Source organism: Vulpes vulpes, chromosome 9 (genome assembly GCF_048418805.1).
Source record: "Vulpes vulpes isolate BD-2025 chromosome 9, VulVul3, whole genome shotgun sequence".
In the NCBI taxonomy this organism is placed as follows: domain Eukaryota; kingdom Metazoa; phylum Chordata; class Mammalia; order Carnivora; family Canidae; genus Vulpes; species Vulpes vulpes.
The window spans coordinates 17,548,708-17,567,170 of NC_132788.1; the positions used below are offsets into that span (position 1 = coordinate 17,548,708).

The window sequence follows — 18,463 nt, forward strand, 5'->3', positions numbered from 1 at the left end:
ATCCAACTGTATTATCCTGAGGTTCTAGGCTGAATAGAGGCCCATTGAAGATCTTACAAATAAGCTCATTTTTCTATTAAGCAGGGCAATGCAATGAAAGAATGATTTGCTTCTATGTGCTTCTTATCATTGTTTAATTTAATATTTGATCCTGGAAGGTTCTTCACCTATGGGGATAAGGATCTCTGGTATGTGTTTTTTTTTTTTTTTTAAGATTGTATTTATTTATTCTTCACTGACACACACACACACACACACACACAGAGAGAGAGGGAGAGAGAGAGAGAGAGAGAGAGAGGCAGAGGGAGAAGCAGGCTCCATGCAGGGAGCCCGATATGGGATTCGATCCTGGAACTCCAGGATCACACCCTGAGCTGAAGGCAGACACTCAACCGCTGAGCCACCCAGGCGTCCCTCTGGTATGTACTCTTAAGAAGAAAATTTAGGGGTCATCCATGGGTGCCTCTGCCTGTGTCCCTGCCTCTCTCTATATATATCTCTCTATCTCTCATGAATAAATGAATAAAATCTTTAAAAAAATAAATAAAAATAATCTTTTAAAAAAAGAAGAAAATTTACGGCTTGGAAACACCATTCCTATCAGGTACCTAATGCTGTTTCTATTGGATCTAATGGTGAATTAGGTATACCCCTATTCCCCAGGAGCTTCCAATCTCATGGGTGCTAATTATCCCATGTGAAGTCATAAGCAGTAGAGATGGGAAGTGTGAAACTGGGCTGGGCAAGCCCACCTTCCAAATCACAGACTTTACAGTAAAGCAAACTTACTGTCGATAACTGGAACACTAAAGTATATTAGCTCTTTAACAATCTTGTCTACTTTTCCCAGCTAAAATAGCAGCATTTGAAGAGTGTCAGCTAGAAGTGGTCTGACCTTGCCATTTGAGAGAAAGGTGGAAATCCTTTTCCATGCTATAATGCAGGTTTACACAAGTTCCTGGGCGTATGCAGTGTGCTCTAGGAACATATGAAAAAAAGAGTGGGATGGCTGTGAGTCATGAAAGGAAAATGTAAAGACCACAGTCTGGGTAGAACTTCCTTTGGAGCTCAAATAGGGCAATTTTAAGTTGGCTTTCTTCAGCTTTGGTTTTTAAATCACTCACTCTGGAGAAGGACAACTGTCATGTCTTAAGGACACTCAGGCAGCCTATAGAGAGGTCGCGTGCAGAGGATCAGAGGGTTCCAGCTGACAGCCAGGAACCAAACCTGGCCAACGGCCATGCGAGTCAGCTTGGGACAGGACCCTCAGCCCCAGGTGACCTACTGAGAGAATTTGATCAGAGTCAGTCAGCTAAGCCACTCCTGGATTCCCGACCCTCAGAAACTAAGTGAGATAATAAAGTATATTGTTTGAAGCTGCAAACTTTGGGGGATAATTTGTTACACAGCAATTAATAACCAGTACAGGGCAGCCCAGGTGGCTCAGCAGTTTGGTGCTGCCTTCAGCCTAGGGCCTGATCCTGGAGACCGAGGATCGAGTCCTGCATCAGGTTCCATGCATGGAGCCTGCTTCTCCTTCTGCCTGTGTCTCTGCCTCTCTCTCTATCTCTGTGTCTCTCATCAATGAATAAATTTAAAAATCTTAAAAAAATAATAACCACTACATTTTCTCAACCGAAATGGCAAACTCCTAGGCAGAGCACAGAGGGGCTTTCATGTCTGTCTTTATAGCTTTATTTCATACTACTCCCACATTCACATTTTAGTCTTGGGCAGTACTGACCTACTTATCATCCCCCTTCATGCCTCAGGGCCTCGGGGCCTTCACCCAAGCCATTCTTTGTGTCTGGATGCCCTTTCCCCACTGGTGGTCTCCCTTTCTCCAGAAACCCTCCCCTCCGATACCCAGCATCAAGTCAGGCTGCCTTGGGTCCCTTCCTTAGCACTCACACGCTATTCTTGGAATGGGCAGGTGAGAAGTGAGTTACACGTAAGAAGGGAAATAGTCATGTGTGGGAATCATTAAGAACACAAGACTTGCCTCTATATGGTTGACCAATGAGTTGTCAAATTTGAAACCAGGAATCCTTTTGTCACTGCACACCACGCCCACGTCTTCTGTGTGCTTACAGTCGGTGACACCCCAGCCATTGGAGGAGCAGGCGGCGAGGGTGGCCTCTCTGCCTGTGCAGTAGATATTGTCCAACCAGATGGGTCCTAAAGGAAGCAGAGAAGGGGGAGACCAAGAGCCGTTGAGTCTTTGGAGGGCACCAGTGTCATAGAGGATTTTTCCCTAATTTTGATAATTACTGTGGTCATCAATTGATGTGTAGTATGTTTGAGATACCGGATATAGTTCTAGGGCATCTGGATTCCCTTTCCACAGTAGGCACGGACATGGTAGATTGAGTGTGATTTGGACAGAAACCAGATTTGAGCCCAGATGTCACATAATAGAGTAGGCAGAGCCGAGATTTTGGATACTAGGCTGGGTTTCATTCTGGCAGAGTCACTGAGCTATACGACCTTGGTCAAGTCAGATGCCTTGTCAGATGCCTCAACTGCAGGGCTGTGTATGGACCAGAGATAATACATGGCACATGCCTAGTTTGTTTTTGGCTCACAGTTACTCAAACAAGGCAACAAGGATGACGATAGTTACTGTAGTTAGACTGGTCGTGGCACCAGTCAGACTCACCTTCCATCTACAGCAGAGGCTGAACTCTGACCTCTCAGTAAAAAGGTAAGCTAACCTGCACCTGAGGGTTTAGAGTTTTTAAGGAATTTCCGTATGTATCACCTCCTCTGACTTCCCCATGCCTCAGGGATAGTCAGCCCACCTGACACACAGAGCTCTGGCTCAGAGGGTGGCTCATCCTGCAGGGCCACCCCCTGAGCCCAGAGCCTGGTCCATTCAGTGCTCTTCTCTCTCCCTGACATTTCCCCTGCTACACTAAAGCCACAGAGCTGCCCCATCACCTTCCAGAAGTCAGGTGAAGGCAGGGCTGGGGGGCCCTGTGCAATTTCTGCTCACCTCACATGTCTATACCTGATTTGCACCAAGTAGAGATGTGCACTTCAGCGGGCCAAGTGCTAGAGGGTTTGTCACAACGAGATGCCACCTCACACCCATTAGAATGGCTACTGTCAAAAGGAGAGAAAATATCAAGGGTTGGCAAAGTTGTGGAGAAACTGGAACCCTTGTGCATGGGTGGTTGGCAGGAATACAAAATGGTGCAGCCACGCTGGAAAACAGTATGGCAGTTCCTCAAGAAATGAAAAATGGGAGATACAGGCTTCTAGTCATGGAGTGAGGAAATCACAGGGATGAAAGGCACAGCCCAGGGAATAGAGTCGATAGTACTACTGTCATAGCATTGTGTGGTGGCAGACGGGAGCTATACTTGTGGGGAGCACGCACAGACTTTTCGAATCACTAGGTTGTGCGCCCGAAACTAATGTAATGCATGTTGACTATATTTCAATAAATAAATAAATACCTGAAAAATAAAAATGGGATTACCCTGAGCCCCAGCAATCCCCACTTCTGGGTCTATAGGCCAAAGAACTGAGAGCAGGGTGTCAAAGGGATATTTGCACACCCATGAGCATTACAGCATTATTCATAATAGCCAAAGGCTGGAAGCAACCCACGTGTCCACTGACAAACTGCAGTATACACACACCCTGGACTTACTCAGCCTCAAAAAAGGAAGAGAATTCTAACACAGTGTCCAACGCGGATGAACCCTCAGGGCCTTATACTCAGTGACATAACCGATCACAACATGACAAAAACTGTACGATTCCACCTAGATGAGGTACTTGGGGTAGTCTAGCTCCCAAAGACAAAGTAGAATGGATGCTGCCAGGGGCTGGGGGAGGGGAGCATGAGAAGTGTTTGTTTAATGGGGATTGAGCTTCAGGTCTGCAAGATAACATGTGTTCTACAGATCGGTTGTGCAACAATATGAAGGTCCTAACACTCCCTAGTTGCACATTGAAAAATGGTGAAGACAGCATATTTTATGTTACGTGTCTTTCACCCCAACTCAAAATAATTTTTTCTCAAAGTGCTAAAGGGTGATGTTTGTAAGTGCTGCTACAAATTGAAAGGAAACAAAATCGAATGTCTTTTTCTCAGGGCTCCAGGCAGGACTTGACAGGTTAATGGAGCTAGATAACCAGGGATCAGACTCTCTCTGCCTCGGGCCTGGGCACCACATAACTTGGCCAGCTGCTTGACCAAGCCTGTTTCCCATTTCTAAAGTGAAAACAAAGATCCCCAACAAGCAGGTCACCATGGAGATTTGGTGAGATAATGTATGTGCCTAGTACATGTTCAAGCCCCTTTCCCTTCCTCCTTCCAGTAAATCAGAAAAACAGGGAATCCCATTGTTTCCGTGATGCAGGGAAAATGCAGATACGAATACTCCCATTGTAGAGATGAGAAAACCAAGGAGATTCTGAGATTCTTCGAGGACACGGGGCTAATCCCTGACTCCCTGGCCCTGCTGAGACGTGTGTGCTGTGACCGATGGTTGGTCAGGGCTCAAACCAGAGTGCCTCAGATGCATTGTGGGGAACAACAAGCTTATTGAAAACATCTGGGCTGAGGTTTTCCAACTGGTTTCTCAATTTGGCCTCGCTTCCCAGCTGTCAAGCTCCTTGGAAACATATGCTCCCTAATCAATTGCTGCTTGGACAACAAACCAATGTTTGTCTTGCTAAGTACTAGCAACGGAAAAGACCCTTTGCATTTGAAGGGGGGCCTCTTCTTTGGAACATTCTGTGGCAGAGCTGCTGAAGGAACAGAGATGATGAAAAGAATTAGGGCCCTTATTCCATCTGCAATGAGAAAAACCACCCTAGCTAAGGGGATGGGAAGCAGGGCAGCGTGCAGCTAATGGAACCGTCAGGAGCTGCAAAACAGACATGCTATGGCCTGCTTCACACTTTGATAAGGAACATTTGATTTTTATTTCTTTAACAATTTTTATTTATTTATTTGAGAGAGAGAGAGAGAGAGCACATGAGAGAGAGAGGAGGAGCAAGGGTAGAGGGAGAGGCAGGGCTTGATGCCAGGACCCCGGGATCACAACCTGAGCCAAAGGCAAATGCTTAACCAACTGAGCCACCCAGGCACCCCCTCACCAGGTATTTTTCTGTAGACGGTGGAAGTGTACTTTTCTACATAGCCCAGGATAGCAGCACCAGGCACCATGTACTAATTTGACCTGATTCCATAACAATATTTTTCCCTGTATGCTTAATGCCTATCAGCTAGACTGTTCTGATAACAAAGCAGCCAGCTCTGGTTCCACCTGCTGGGACGCAGGGTGGTCTGGGCACAGTTCGGTAGACACTATCTCAGAGCTGCTAGGAAAGTGGCACTTGGAGCGCAGATGGGGCTCTACCTTTGGACACAAAAAGCCCTTCAATTAGAAGCCAAACTTCATTCTACTCTCTGTCCATTCATTCACTCGAAGAAATACTTCTCCTGGTGAAAGGAGAAGAGATATATAAACCAATCAACAAACCATTTGAAAGAGATCACAAATCAAACCATTTGAATGCCAGAGTGTTCGCTGCCGTTGTCAGGACAAATGTTCAAGTTAGGACCTCTGGGGCCCCACTGTGGTCATCTGCTGGTTTTGTCGCTCTGATCTGAACAATGGGGGGATGGGGTGGTGTGGGGGCTTGAGGAGGTATCAGATCTGAGCTCAGGAAAACCACCACCGGAGGCTGCTGTGAGACCCATCCAGAGGGTGAGAAATAGAACATCTGTCCCCCTTTAGAACCCTCTGAAAGGATCCATGAATTCCTTGAGCTCAGATACACTTTAGGGGAAAAGACCTCTTGACAATCCAGGCTGGAAAACCTGGGAGTACCTGGGTGCTCTCCTGGGGCTTCATTCCTACTGCCTGAGGGGCAGAGGAGCAGGTGATAGTGAGCACTCCCAGAACACTGGTCTGGTTAAGTGCTCAGCTGTGGGGTTCCCAGCGTGCACACAGAGCCCGATTGCAGGTTAAACTCTTCCCATGGAGCACACCCCTGGCCACTGGTCACATTCACTGGTCCCTATGTCAAGGACTGCTGGTCAACTGTTTTTAGTATTCTCCTAAATCAAAATGAATTAATAAGCTAATATGTATTGAGTGCCCAACTTGTACCCAGTTAAGGATCCTACCCTGATGCTGAAGAAATTCAGCATCATAAATACTTTTATATCTAAAAGACCTCTCAAGATGCAAAAGCCAAGTACCACTTTTATATAGACAACATAATCCTCAAAGTCCATGACAGTTTACAATTTTTTTAGCATCTGTTTCTTTCCTTCCTCCTTGAGATTTCTCCTTTCCTAAGTCTTACTGGTTTCTTTCAATATCCACACAGATGACCCTTCCAGGATGCTTTGGCCTCTTGTTACTATAGCTTTTCTCTGCAGTGCCTTTCCCCCGCCCTCATCAGCCACTCTCCTGTGGTCATAGCTTAGACCTCAACATTACCAACAATGGCACCCCGCCCCAATGTCCATTTCAGCCCTTCTGCTGTGCATCTCCATCTACATCCATCCCAAAGATGTTTCTAGCTCACTCCTTCTTGTATTGCAATCTCCACCCTGAGCCATGACCCCAGCAGCCTTCCAAACAAGTCTGCTATGTAGTACAGTCCTACTTACCCAGCCTGGACTCTAGGGACCATGGTTTCTTTTAAAGATTGTTATTTGTTTATTTTAGAGAGAGAGAGAGAGAGAGAGAGAGAACAGGAGCAGGGGGTAGGGGCAGAGGGAAAGGAAGAAAAGCAGACTCCTCACTGAGCAGGGAGCCCAATGCAGGGCTCCATCCCAGGACCCTGGGATCATGACCTGAGCCAAAGGCAGATGCTTAACAAACTGGGCCACCCAGGCGCCCCAGGGACCATGGTTTCAATTGCTCCCTCACACCCCCCTCCCCTGCTCCCTTGAACCCTTCTCCCTTCATCTTCCTTGGGTGGCAAAGTCTGAGCCAGGTTACCCCACCTCCCCAGCCACCACATGCCCACACTTGGCCAGGTGAACCTGGATGGGGAAAACCACACCCATCTAATCTGATGACAGGTAAACTTTAAGTCTGAGTAGAAATAAAATAAAGTTGTCCCTGGAAAAACCCCACAGTCATTGGGAAGTATTTGTTACAAAATACCTAGGCTTTGAGAGCCTGGAATTAAAAACACAAACCTGATGTTACCCCTGGGTCACTCAGCCAGCAGAATATATGGAGACGTAGAAGTATGGAGACACGTCTGGAGGTTTCTGTTTTTCATTTTTAAGTCGGCTCCCTGCTGGGCGTGGAGCTCAGTGCAGGGTTTGAACTCACAACCTGAGATCAAGACCTGAGCTGAGATCAAGAGTCAGATGCTTAACTGATTAAGCCACCCTGACATTCTGACATGGCCCAAGCTCTATAAAGAAGACAGGAAGTGGGCTTAAAAAGCCCAGCATTTGCAGGGCGCCTGGGTGGCTCAGTTGGTTGAGCATCTGACTCTTGATTTCAGCTCAGGTTGTGATCTCGGTGTTGTGGGACAGAGACCCACGTTGGGCACCACACAGGGCTAGAACCTGCTTGGGGTTCTCCCTCTTCTCCTTCTCTCTCTTAAAACAAACAAACCCCCCCAAACCCACCATTTGCTAACTCATCTTTGCTGCTTTCATCTCATCCCTGCTAGGGAATCCCAAGTCAGCTTCAGAGGACATTTTACTCTCAGTGTGGTCTCTTGGTCTGGTTATTCCAATAGAACATATTCAACTGCATAGAGGTAAGATACATATGAGGTGGGTACCCTTTTTCCTATAATTTCTAGAATAACAGAAAGCAAGGGTTGGAAGGGACCATAATAATGATCTATTTCAATGACCCCTAAACCTGGCTACATATACAATCACTAGAGAGGCTCCCAAACATTAGTGTCCCAGACTCTAAGACCCTTAGCCCAGAATATCACAGGTTAGTACTGCGCCCCACCATCCCCCACAAGGACTGAGCTCGGGGTTCTCAGCTCCGACACCTGCCGTTCCCTCAAAGCTTTTACCAAAACATTTTTTCCCCAAAATATATTGATTTGAACTTCACAAGGGAAGAAAGAGTAGGCCAACCAAAGTGAAAATCCCAAAGCAACTCTGTTCCTATCATAGATGAGCCCAGAACAGCATATTAGTGTGAACACTGTGAATGCTACATGAGCAGCCCAGTGGAGAGAGTCTTTGTGGGAAAGAGCAACCGGCACCCCTTTGAGGAGGCGACTGTAAGAAAGGCACCACGTCCCCTGGCTCACGCGGCCCCCAGGCGGGGCACATGAAGTCATGGGCACTGACTGACCCTAGCCCTTAGTGAGGGTCACCAACGGCTCTGCTTTGGCCGGGAGGAGGCATTTTCCAGGATGCCACACTTCCTGAGCTAAAACTAGGAAAGTCCCAGGCAGAGCAGGACAGTCACCGTAGCCCTTCCTGGCACCTGTCTGTCTGTTCCCACCTTCCTGCAGATGCAGGAGGCTGTCCGGGTGAAGTATTACGGGGAATTCACACTTAACAGCAACCACAGCTTCCTTTGGCAGGTTGACTGCACATGGGCCTGTTCCTGGGGTTTCCAGGGACACCAGCACTCAGCTCCCAGGCACAGAACACCTACCTTCCCCTTTGCCATAGGAGGAGCTGGCGGTCCAGGCCTTGGCCTCCACGTATCCCAGCTCCCGGCAGACGACGTGGGCCGCGTGGATGGAGAAGTCATCGTCGCACACGGTGCCCCACTGGCCGTCGTAGTACACCTCCACCCGCCCCTCGCTGTGCTTCCTCTTCTGGCCCGCCAGGCGCAGCTGGATCTTGGCGACATCCGAGGGCACCTGAGGCCGGTGGTACTCGGGGGCCGGCTGCTGGAAGTATTCAGGGTAGTAGGGCCAGGCCTCGTACTGCGCCAGGCTCAGGGATGGGAGCAGCGAGAGCAAGGCCAGGCAGCCGCCCAGGCGCGGGCCTCCACGCCTCGCCATCCCCGTCTTTGTCCTCACCCTCGGGCCGGAGGGCCTGACCCGGCCACAGGCAGGACTGTCCTGGAAGACAGGGAGGCAGGCAGGTTACAGGGGGCGACAAAACATCCGGGGAGTTCACACTCTTGCTTAGTAGTTAAAGCTCTTCACCTTCTGGACCCCCACCTCCTCTCTCTTCCCCTCTCCTCCCCCCTGACCCCCAGGCCCACGGGTCTGTGAATTCCTACCTCTGCCCACCGGCCTTCCCTGGTCTCTGATATGGTTTTTTAGGTCCCCCCCCCCCCCAATGGGGCTCCTAGCAGGGCCAAGAGCACATCCACACTTCACTTGTGTTCTTAAAAAGACCATCTACAGAGATGTGAGCAGGGTTCAGGGGAACTGGCAGCGGAGGAAAGCTGTTCCCACTGCAGTCTGAGGGGCCAGGGAGGGAGTAGTTGCCAGAACCGGAGACAATGGCCAAGCTGAGAGGGTTTCCTATTTGGAGCTGTGGCTTCAGTGAAGGGTCTTAAAGCCAAACCGCAGCAACAGGTGCAGGAATGAATACCCGACCTCGCTCTCTTCTGGTCTCCTGCTCTCTCCAGTATCTCCTATTGGGCAAGCCCACCCTGCAGCCCCATGCCAAGCACATTGGTGCAGTCTGTATGGGTGGGACTCTTGGGGCCCAGGGGTTGGTGGGGAGAGAAGGCAGATGTGGAAAGGGCAAGCATCCAGCACATTCTTCCCCTTCCTCCCCACCTCTGCACAGCTGGTTCCCCAGGGCCCAGACCAGGTCCTGCCTCCTTCATGCAATATCCCTACTGAAGGGGCCTCCAGGGTCCTCTCCTTCCGAGGTGGGCTCATTATCTAGACATTCTCCTCAACCTTTCCAGACACTTCCTTATCCCCAGGTAGGTTACAAAATTTCTCAAGGGTGAGACTTATAGCTCATTCTTTGGCTCCTCCAGAATAAACATTACAGGTTTGTGGACATGTTTATTGAAGGAGAAGGTGATTTGGTGTCAGGGACTGAGCTGCTGGTGGAGTGGGGAGCTTAAGGGTACCACACCGAAGGGGTCCTGTGTGCCCTCTCTGGGTGTCCCTGTGTGAGGGACCCTCCTTTTTTTGGGATGCTAGCTGACGTGGACAGAAAGGGCCTCTTCCAGGTGCAGAGAATAACACTGGGAGAAGCACCAGAATAACATGGGCTGTTGTTCCCTTTGCACACACCTGTGAACCCTCCTATGGTTCTGCTTCCTGGCTCCAGGGCTTCAGACACAGCAGCATGCTGCCCACCCACACCCCCAATCTCATTACACCTTACACTCTGGACCACAACACAGACGAGGCTGCTGAATGAGGAGGTCAGTAGCAAAGTCTCCTTTAAAAGCCCTCATGCAGGGTCTGTCCTTAGCTGAGCTGCGGTCTCTGCAAACAGCAGCCTCAGACAGTGGTCCTGATGCCAGTGATGTGCTGGTGACAGCTCCATCCCTTTTCATAGCTTCTGTCCCTGAGGGGTGCATGGGGCTAAGCACCAGTCCACTCTTAGCATAGAGGGAAAGCATAAAGCTCTTTGTGCAGGGCGCCTGGGTGGCTCAGTCAGGTAAGCATCTGCCTTTGGCTCAGGTCATGATCCTAGGACCCTGGGATTGACACCCCCATTGGGTTCCCTGCTCAGTGGGGAGTCTGCTTCTCTCTCACTCTGTGCTCCCGCCTTGTGCTATCTTGCTCAAGCTCTCTCTCTCCCCCTCTAATCAATCAATAAAATAAATAAATAAATAGAATCTTTAAAAAAATAAAGCTCTTTGTGGCAAGCAGGAGAGGGGCTGAGTGGCCAGTCATCAGACAAGGGAGGACTGGACAGCAGAGCACAGACTTCAGAGCCAGACAGTTTGGGTCTGAATCCTCATTCTGATACTTACTAGCTGTGCAACCTCAGGCAAATACTTCTCTTTGCTTCTCTGTGTCTCCTACCTATAAAATGGGGATAATACTATCTAGCTCACAGAAGTGTCAGAAGATTGAATGAACAGCACATAGCAAGCACTACAAGAGCATTCGCTAAATAAAAAATTTAAATTCTCAAGACTGTGGTCACCATACCCAGATGGAGACTACCTCTAATAATTTCACAGTGAGGATTATAGCAAGAGATAAATACCTAGGTCATGTGTCCTGGTCGTTCCATAATCCAGAGAGAGGGAATACTAGCTTAAAGGGACTGCAGCTGTTTCACAGGAGAGGAAGTAGGCTTGGGATGTGGGGCCCTAGGACCTACTGGTAGATGGAAGCTAAAACTATAATACTTTCTATTTTAACCAGGTACAAAGGATCAGGCTAATCTTAATCAGTTCACAGCACTTCACCATCAAGAAGGACTAGATAACAGGCCAGAGCTGTCCAGGAGGAATGATCTACCACGGAGAGAGGCAGGCCCATGTCTGTCCCAATGGTCCAGCAGTGCCCAGTCCCTTGTAATGGGTGTGGGGGCAAAGATGCCAGTGCTTGGAGGATGATCAGGATCAAGGACTGTGGAAGGCCCCCCATTGTCATCCTGTGACTCGCAAACAAGCTCAGAAAGTCATGGGGGCTCCTGCAATAGCTCCCTTCAGACCATAGCCTGCACAATGAGCAGTGTGGCTCTGAAGGGAAGCATCCTCACCTGCCCTGCCTTGGCCCTGCTCCATCCCCATCAGAGCACCTTTGCATCCACAGGCTCCCTGAGGCGTGGTCAGGGAGGCAAGGGTTCTGATTCTTCTACAAGGGAGAAACTCCAGAACTAGAGAGGATTTTTTTTTTTTTAAGATTTTATTGATTTGTGAGAAACACAGAGAGAGGCAAAGACATAGGCAGAGGGAGAAGCAAGTTCCCTGTGGGAAGCCCAATACAGGACTCGATCCCAGGACCCTGGGATCATGCCTTGAGCCAAAGGCAGACTCTTAACCACGGAGCCACCCAGGTCTCCCAGAGAACCAGAGAGGATTAAGGACTTCACCGGAGTTGCCCATTAGTGCAGGCACAGCCAGAACTAGAAATCCCAAGGTACCAAGGCATCAGCAGTCCACCAGCACGTAGAAGAAATGCCCAAATTCTGGGGCAGAGACACCTCTACAGTTGGGCATGCAGCTACCTTCTTGGCTCCAGTCCCAGCTCCCCCCTTCTCTGCTCTTACTCTGGACCTTCATGTGTCACCTGTCCAATCACATCAGCCTCTACCTGGGTGAAGCTACACCTGGGGCAGGGTGTCCGTATCCCTTTCCTCTCCTGTCTCCTCCAAATGGCACATGTCCCAGGCCTTCCCATTCTTCAAGGAAACCTCCCCACATGTGCTCCTCTAGGGGCCAGAGACAGCCACTCCAAGACCGGCTGCTTTGGCATGAGGATTAGTTTGAGTTAAAAGCAATCAAAACCCAGCAGATTCAGGAAAAGCTCTTCACCTCCCCCTCAACTGCCTAAAAAGACTGTAGATAGAGGACCTGCTCTGGGAACAGAGCTGTCACCACAGATCACTACGTTAGGATCTGAGCACTGGGTGTTATTCTGTATGTTGGCAAATTGAACACCAATAAAAAATAAATTTATTATTAAAAAAAAAAAAAAAAAAAGATCTGAACTAGGTGTGGCGGACAGGGAGGAACCATGCCAGGCCCGTCTGATCCAAGTCCTGTGTGTCCCATTGTTTCTGCGTCCCTCCCGCCACTGCCCCCCCACTGCCCCCCCCCACCGCCTGTTTACCAAACATTTGGTCTTTATCATCTTCCTGTGAATTGTATTCCCTCCTTTGAAGTCCCAGACCTCTACCCCCTTTCTTTGTACCTCATTCTGCCTGCCGGTCTTTGGAATTTCCATGTCTGTGTAGATTCCCTGTACATATGAAATGACATTTTTCTTCTGTTAATCCGTCTTGTGTCAATAAGGCTTTTAGCCCAGCTGGAAAGGGCCTGGAAGGGCAGAGGAAATTCTTCCTCTAATCAGAATGTCTTCTCTGATTTCCTTTAAAATAGCATTTTGTTTGTGCTTTACACAATTAACCTTCCCAGGGCTAGTTAATTCCTCAAGATGATAAAGAACACACAAGTGTACTCTTCAAATGCAAACCAAACGGTCCAGAGCCATGTCCTCTCAACTACCTCCTTAGGAAATCTCATACTCTGGGCCACTATCCCTCTGCCCTCGTCACTCCAGGGCCAGGTACCAGACAACTAGAGAGCCCCTCCGGCCCAGAGTGAGCCAAAAAGATTTGACCAACCAATCCAGAACCAGATTCGCAGGGGACAGTCACGATAAAGGCTCTTGCCAGTGGTGTGACCAGCCCTGGATGCTTCCCCATGTGACCCCCCATCATGTGCCTTGCCTCCTGTTTCTAGGATTTGGGGAGTATAAACTTCTTCAAAATGGTCATTTCCACGTTTGTGTGTCTTCCCCCCGCCCTTTTTACTAACTAAAAGTTAGTATATAACTTTTTATACTAAGTGACTTTATTTTTTTTCTTCCAATTTTTATTTAAATTCTAGTTGGTTAACATCCATGTCTGTGTGTCTTACCATACCAGATTCAGACAAACATTTTATGTAAAATGTACCCATTTCTGGGTACATTTTAAACACACTATACTCAACATTCTACTGCTAACTCACTCGATGAGATAAACACCACTATGACCCACAGGAGGAAAAGGAAGCACAGAGAGGTTGGGCAAGTTGCCCAAGGTTGCACAGATGCAAAAGATTCAAGCCAGGCCCTGCATCTGGGCGGCAGGCTGACCCGGGCTTTGTCCTCTGCCAGCAGGCTTTACTGCCCCTAGTAGCTCACCCCAGTCCAGGATTTGCCTGTCCTCCCTAGCCACCCCCCCCCGCCCCCGCCAGCTCCCCCTGACACAAGAGCTACAGATGCCTCCCTATCATCTCTTCATGTCTGAGAAAGAAAAAAAATACTGGAATTTTTATATTTTTTAAAATTTTTATTTGTTTATGATAGTCACACACACACACACAGAGAGAGAGAGAGAGAGAGAGGCAGAGACATAGGCAGAGGGAGAAGCAGGCTCCATGCACCGGGAGCCCAACGTGGGATTCGATCCCGGGTCTCCAGGATCGCGCCCTGAGCCAAAGGCAGGCGCCAAACAGCTGCGCCACCCAGGGATCCCAAATACTGGAATTTTTAAAAAGAAATCTGACTCTCTGGATGTGGATATCTACAAACTGTTCCACCCGTCTTCTTGGATTCTCCAATCTGTGGGAATGGCCAGTGTTCAACTCCTAAAGCTTTCCTAGAAAAGTGCTCCTGAATTTTTTGCTTCTTTTGTGGGGCCTTCTGTTTTCTTCTCTGGGGGATTGTAAAGTATTAGACCCAGATGCTTCCCTCTTATTTCAAAAATAACTTTTTATCTTTGTTCTTCTGCAAACTAGTAATAAAAATCTGGATAATGCAAACAAGTAAAAGGAAGAAAATAATTCACAATATCACTGTCAGAGGTAACCATTACCAACACTGTGCTATGCACCCCTCCAGCCTTCTGTTCTTTTGGTACATACATATATCCATTAAAAAGCTGGAATAATTTTCTACTCATTTGCTTTGTAAACTGCTTTTCACCTTCATCAGTATACTGCCAATATTATGCCACCTTGACTATTCTCTTATGAGATTGTTATTTATCAACATACCATAAAATTGGATGATCTTATCATGATTTCTTTTTTTTTTTTACTGCTATAAACATTGTTGAAATGAATAATCTTGCAGCTAAAACTTTGCACAGTCTTGGGATAAATTCCAAAAAGTAAAAATCGCTGGGTCAAAGAGCCTGGCCAAAAGTCAACATTTTGCAAAACTGTATTAACTGCCCTCCAGAAAGACTGTCAGCTTACACATCAGCCAGGAGCGGGTGTCGCGGTTCCCTCGCCAATTCCGAATTCTAGCTAGGACCATGTCTTCAATCCTTTCTCCATCCGATAAGCAGAAAAGCTTAACTAGCATTTTTCCTGCTACTGGTGAAGTTGAGCATCCTCCACACCCACCCATTCTCATCAGCCACCTGCATTTCTTTCTTTCTTTCTCTTCCCTCTCCCTTCCCTTCCCTCTCCCTTCCCTTCCCTCTCCCTTCCCTCTCCCTTCCCTCTCCCTTCCCTCTCCCTTCCCTTCCCTTCCTCTTATTCTTTCTTTCTTCTTGGGACATTCTCTCTCCATGCCTTTTCCCTGATAGCTTTGTAAAATCTATTTTTCTCTTTGGCATCCGATCAACCCTCTGGAGGGATAAACTGCCAGGTGAAAACCATCATCCAAGCCGAGCTTGGGCGGGTGCAGAGCCCCGCGGTTCTCCCCACGCTGCCCCTCGTCGAGGGCGAGGCCTCGCCTGCTCCTCCCGGGCGCCCTGCACAGGAGTTGGGGCTCAGTCCCTCGTGGGCCTGCGGCGACCCCCGCTGCCCGAGCAAGGCGGCCGGCGGGGAACCCGTCCAGGTGGTCCCCCTGCTTCTGGCCACCCCCGGGAGCCTGCGGAGCCCCGCGACCCCGAGGCCCGCGAGGAACGGAGCCGGAGCGGGGCAGAGGGGCCGGCGGCGGGGGGTGCAGGGCCCAGGGCGGAGGGCGGCCCCGGCCTGCAGCGCCCCGCAATCGTGCCCGGGGGGGGGGGGCGGGCGGGTCACTCGGGCGGGCCGCCCCCCAGCCCCCCAGCCCTCCTCCTACCACCCCCGCCCCCCCCCCCGGGGCCCGGGCCTCCCAGGTCCTCCCGGGCAGGCGGGGGCGCGGGGTGGGGGGGGGAAAGGAGGGGGCCGCGGCCTGACCCTGCGCCCTGGACTCCCCGCGGCACCTGGCGCGGCCCCACCGACCCGTCCTCGGCCGCCCTGGCTCCCCGAGAGGCCCGCGGGCGCGGCTCCAGCCGGGGAGCCCAGGGCGCCGGGTCCCCAGGCTTAGCACGGAGCCCGACACATGTCAGGCCCTTATTTTAGAAGGTCTGGATAATGACAGGGTGCAGCTGGCTCAGAGGGCGACATCCCCATTCCTGGAAGAGGGGAGGGGAGGGAAGAGGAGACCAGGCGCCGGCAGGCCTCCCAGATGGGGGTGACAGTCACAGTTTTCCTTATAAACGACAGACCTCACCAAGGGCCTGGAGCAGAGCAGCAGGCGCAAGTTCTGAGAGCACAGTTGGGTTGGCACAGCTCTGTTACCCCTAGAAAACCATTTCCCCTTCTTCAATGTTTCTCTCTGTGAAATACAGACATCGCCCTGACCTGTGATCAAACGCATTCAGCCAATGACAGCAGGGGCAAAAGCAGAGGAAAAACTCCATTACCTTTATCCTCCCCTTTCCCTGGGGAGGTAGGAGCCCCATGGTGGCCCAAGCAGCCTTCCCCAATCTCAGCTCTGTCATACAAAGAGGTTACTTTCATCTGCTTTAGGTGCCTCCTAGGAATTCCCAGTTGTGAGAACTCAGAGGAGAGGGGTGAGATAGCAGTCAAACCTCAAACAAAAAGGACCTCCTCTGCTTTCTGCCATTACCTTTTTTTTTTTTAAAGATTTTATTTATTTATTCATGAGAGACACAGAAAGAGAGGCAGAGACATAGGCAGAGGGAGAAGCAGGCTCCCTGTGGGGAGCCTGATGGGGGACTCGATTCCAGGACCCAGGGATCATACCCTGAGCCAAAGGCAGATGCTCAGCCCCTGAGCCAACCAGGTGCCCCTTTCTGCCATTACCTTAAATAAGGTCTCCTATTGCACACATGCTTCTTCCAGAAAGGATCATTAGAGCGGGTGAAAAAGGCCTTTTTTTTTTTTTTTAATTGAACAACTGCAGGGCTTGGGACTGAATTTTGTTAGGGCCTGGGTATAACTCCCTCTGTGGACTTTTCCTCTCAGAAGAGGCGACAAAAAAAAAAAAAAAAAAAAAGAGTCAGGGTGCAAAAAAACAGGCCCTCCCTTCTTTTCCTGCAAGAATGGAGGGACAGCCTGTGTGACCTCCTAACTTCTGTGCTCCATCTCCTTATTCAGCTTCTTTCAGTTCAGAGAATCTTTATAAATTGTGCTAGGTAAATGAAAAGTAATATCCTTACACTTAATGAGTATTTAACTGAGCACCTATTATGTGCCCAGTATGGAGCCAGCTGCTGCTGTGGGAGAGATATAAGAAATGCCAAGCGCTCACATCCTCATGGGGCTGGTCCTACCTCCCCATCTAGAATATAAATTTTATCCTCATTTTTCTCCCATTGTCTCTTGGGCTGGTCCTATCTCTCTGGAACGGGGGAATTATAAGAAGAGAATTTATTCAAGTTTTGAATAGGTAGGCCCAGACTATGGGGGCGTTAAGAGTAATGGGTGTAAGAGGTGAGTTAGAAGAAAATGAGAGAAGGTTTTTGCCAGAAAGGAACATGCAGAGCCATTTGAAAGGGGAAGACCCAAAATAATGAATGAATGAATGAATGAATGAATGAAATTATTTTTAAAGAGGTGGGGGGATCCCTGGGTGGCTCAGCGGTTTAGGCCTAGCCCCGCCTTCAGCCCAGGGCATGATTCTGGAGACCAGAGATCGAGTCCCACGTCGGGCTCCTGCATGGAGCCTGCTTCTCCCCTCTGCCTGTGTCTCTACCTCTCTCTCTCTCTGTGTCTCTCATGAATGAATAAATAAAATCTTAAAAAAAAGAGAGAGAGAGAGAAAGGGTAAGGCCATGTCTGGGATCACTTGGCTAAGGAGCAAGAGCAGGGAACAATTTGTAGCTCCTGCTTCCCAAATCCAGGACTCCTCCTACTTCAGTACAAAGGTCAGGAGAGGCTATGGGAAGATTAGGAAAAGAAAACGGGGAGTAGTTAGCACTAGAGCAAACTAGGTGATTAAAGCAACAGGTGTGAAAATCAGCAATCCGTGCAGGAATAGAGCAAGGTGGTGTTTAGAGCATAGTTTAGAAGGTGCTGGAAAAGAAGGATGGATGGGAATTCAGAGCAAGTCCATCAAGTCAGCAAGTTCATCACATTTCACTTTATAGATAAAAGAAATGAGGACCAACGGTTTACTGGATTGGCCCATGGTCAATGGTTAATAATTGGCAGAGCCTCTTCTTGACCTTGGGTATCTTGCCTTCCAGTTCTATCTCCTATACTAGGATGCCTTTGTCTGTCCCTGTCTGTCATCATTTTGTTTCTCAGCTAGGCTCTAAGTTTGGGCTAAGGCCAGCTTGCAGAGGACCTGGAAGCATCCTGCTGGATGCCAAAATGCAGCCAGGGACCATGACAAGAGCTCAGGCTCTTAGTGTCTTGTAGTCTGAGTCCCTGCCACCCCCAGCCTACAGTCCCTCATCTGTGCCATGAAGAGGGTGCGCTAGCACAGAGAAGGCAAGCAGCTATCCATGTGACCTGCATGTCACATTCACCCAGCTAGTGGTGGCTATCTAGGGTGCTGAGTGGTATCAAGACCTAAGAGGCAAGAGGGCTGGCATGGGTTTGTGATAACTGCCACAAAGCATGCCTGCTGGGCATTTGCCATCCTAGGCACTGGACGAACCATTGTGTCCCCT

General features: G+C 49.3%; 1 protein-coding gene across 1 annotated transcript in view; it reads right to left on the reverse strand.

The window, feature by feature from the left end:
- The window catches only part of LOXL2 (lysyl oxidase like 2), a 90,549-nt gene that overhangs the window by 51,589 nt on the left and 20,497 nt on the right, over positions 1-18,463 (reverse strand). Inside the window, exons 2-3 of the mRNA XM_072719497.1 lie at positions 8,628-9,042; positions 2,003-2,178 (exon numbers count right to left, since the gene is read on the reverse strand). Coding sequence (XP_072575598.1) covers positions 2,003-2,178; positions 8,628-8,982 — 531 coding nt within the window. The 5' untranslated portion in view covers positions 8,983-9,042. The remainder of the gene's footprint in view (positions 1-2,002; positions 2,179-8,627; positions 9,043-18,463) is intronic.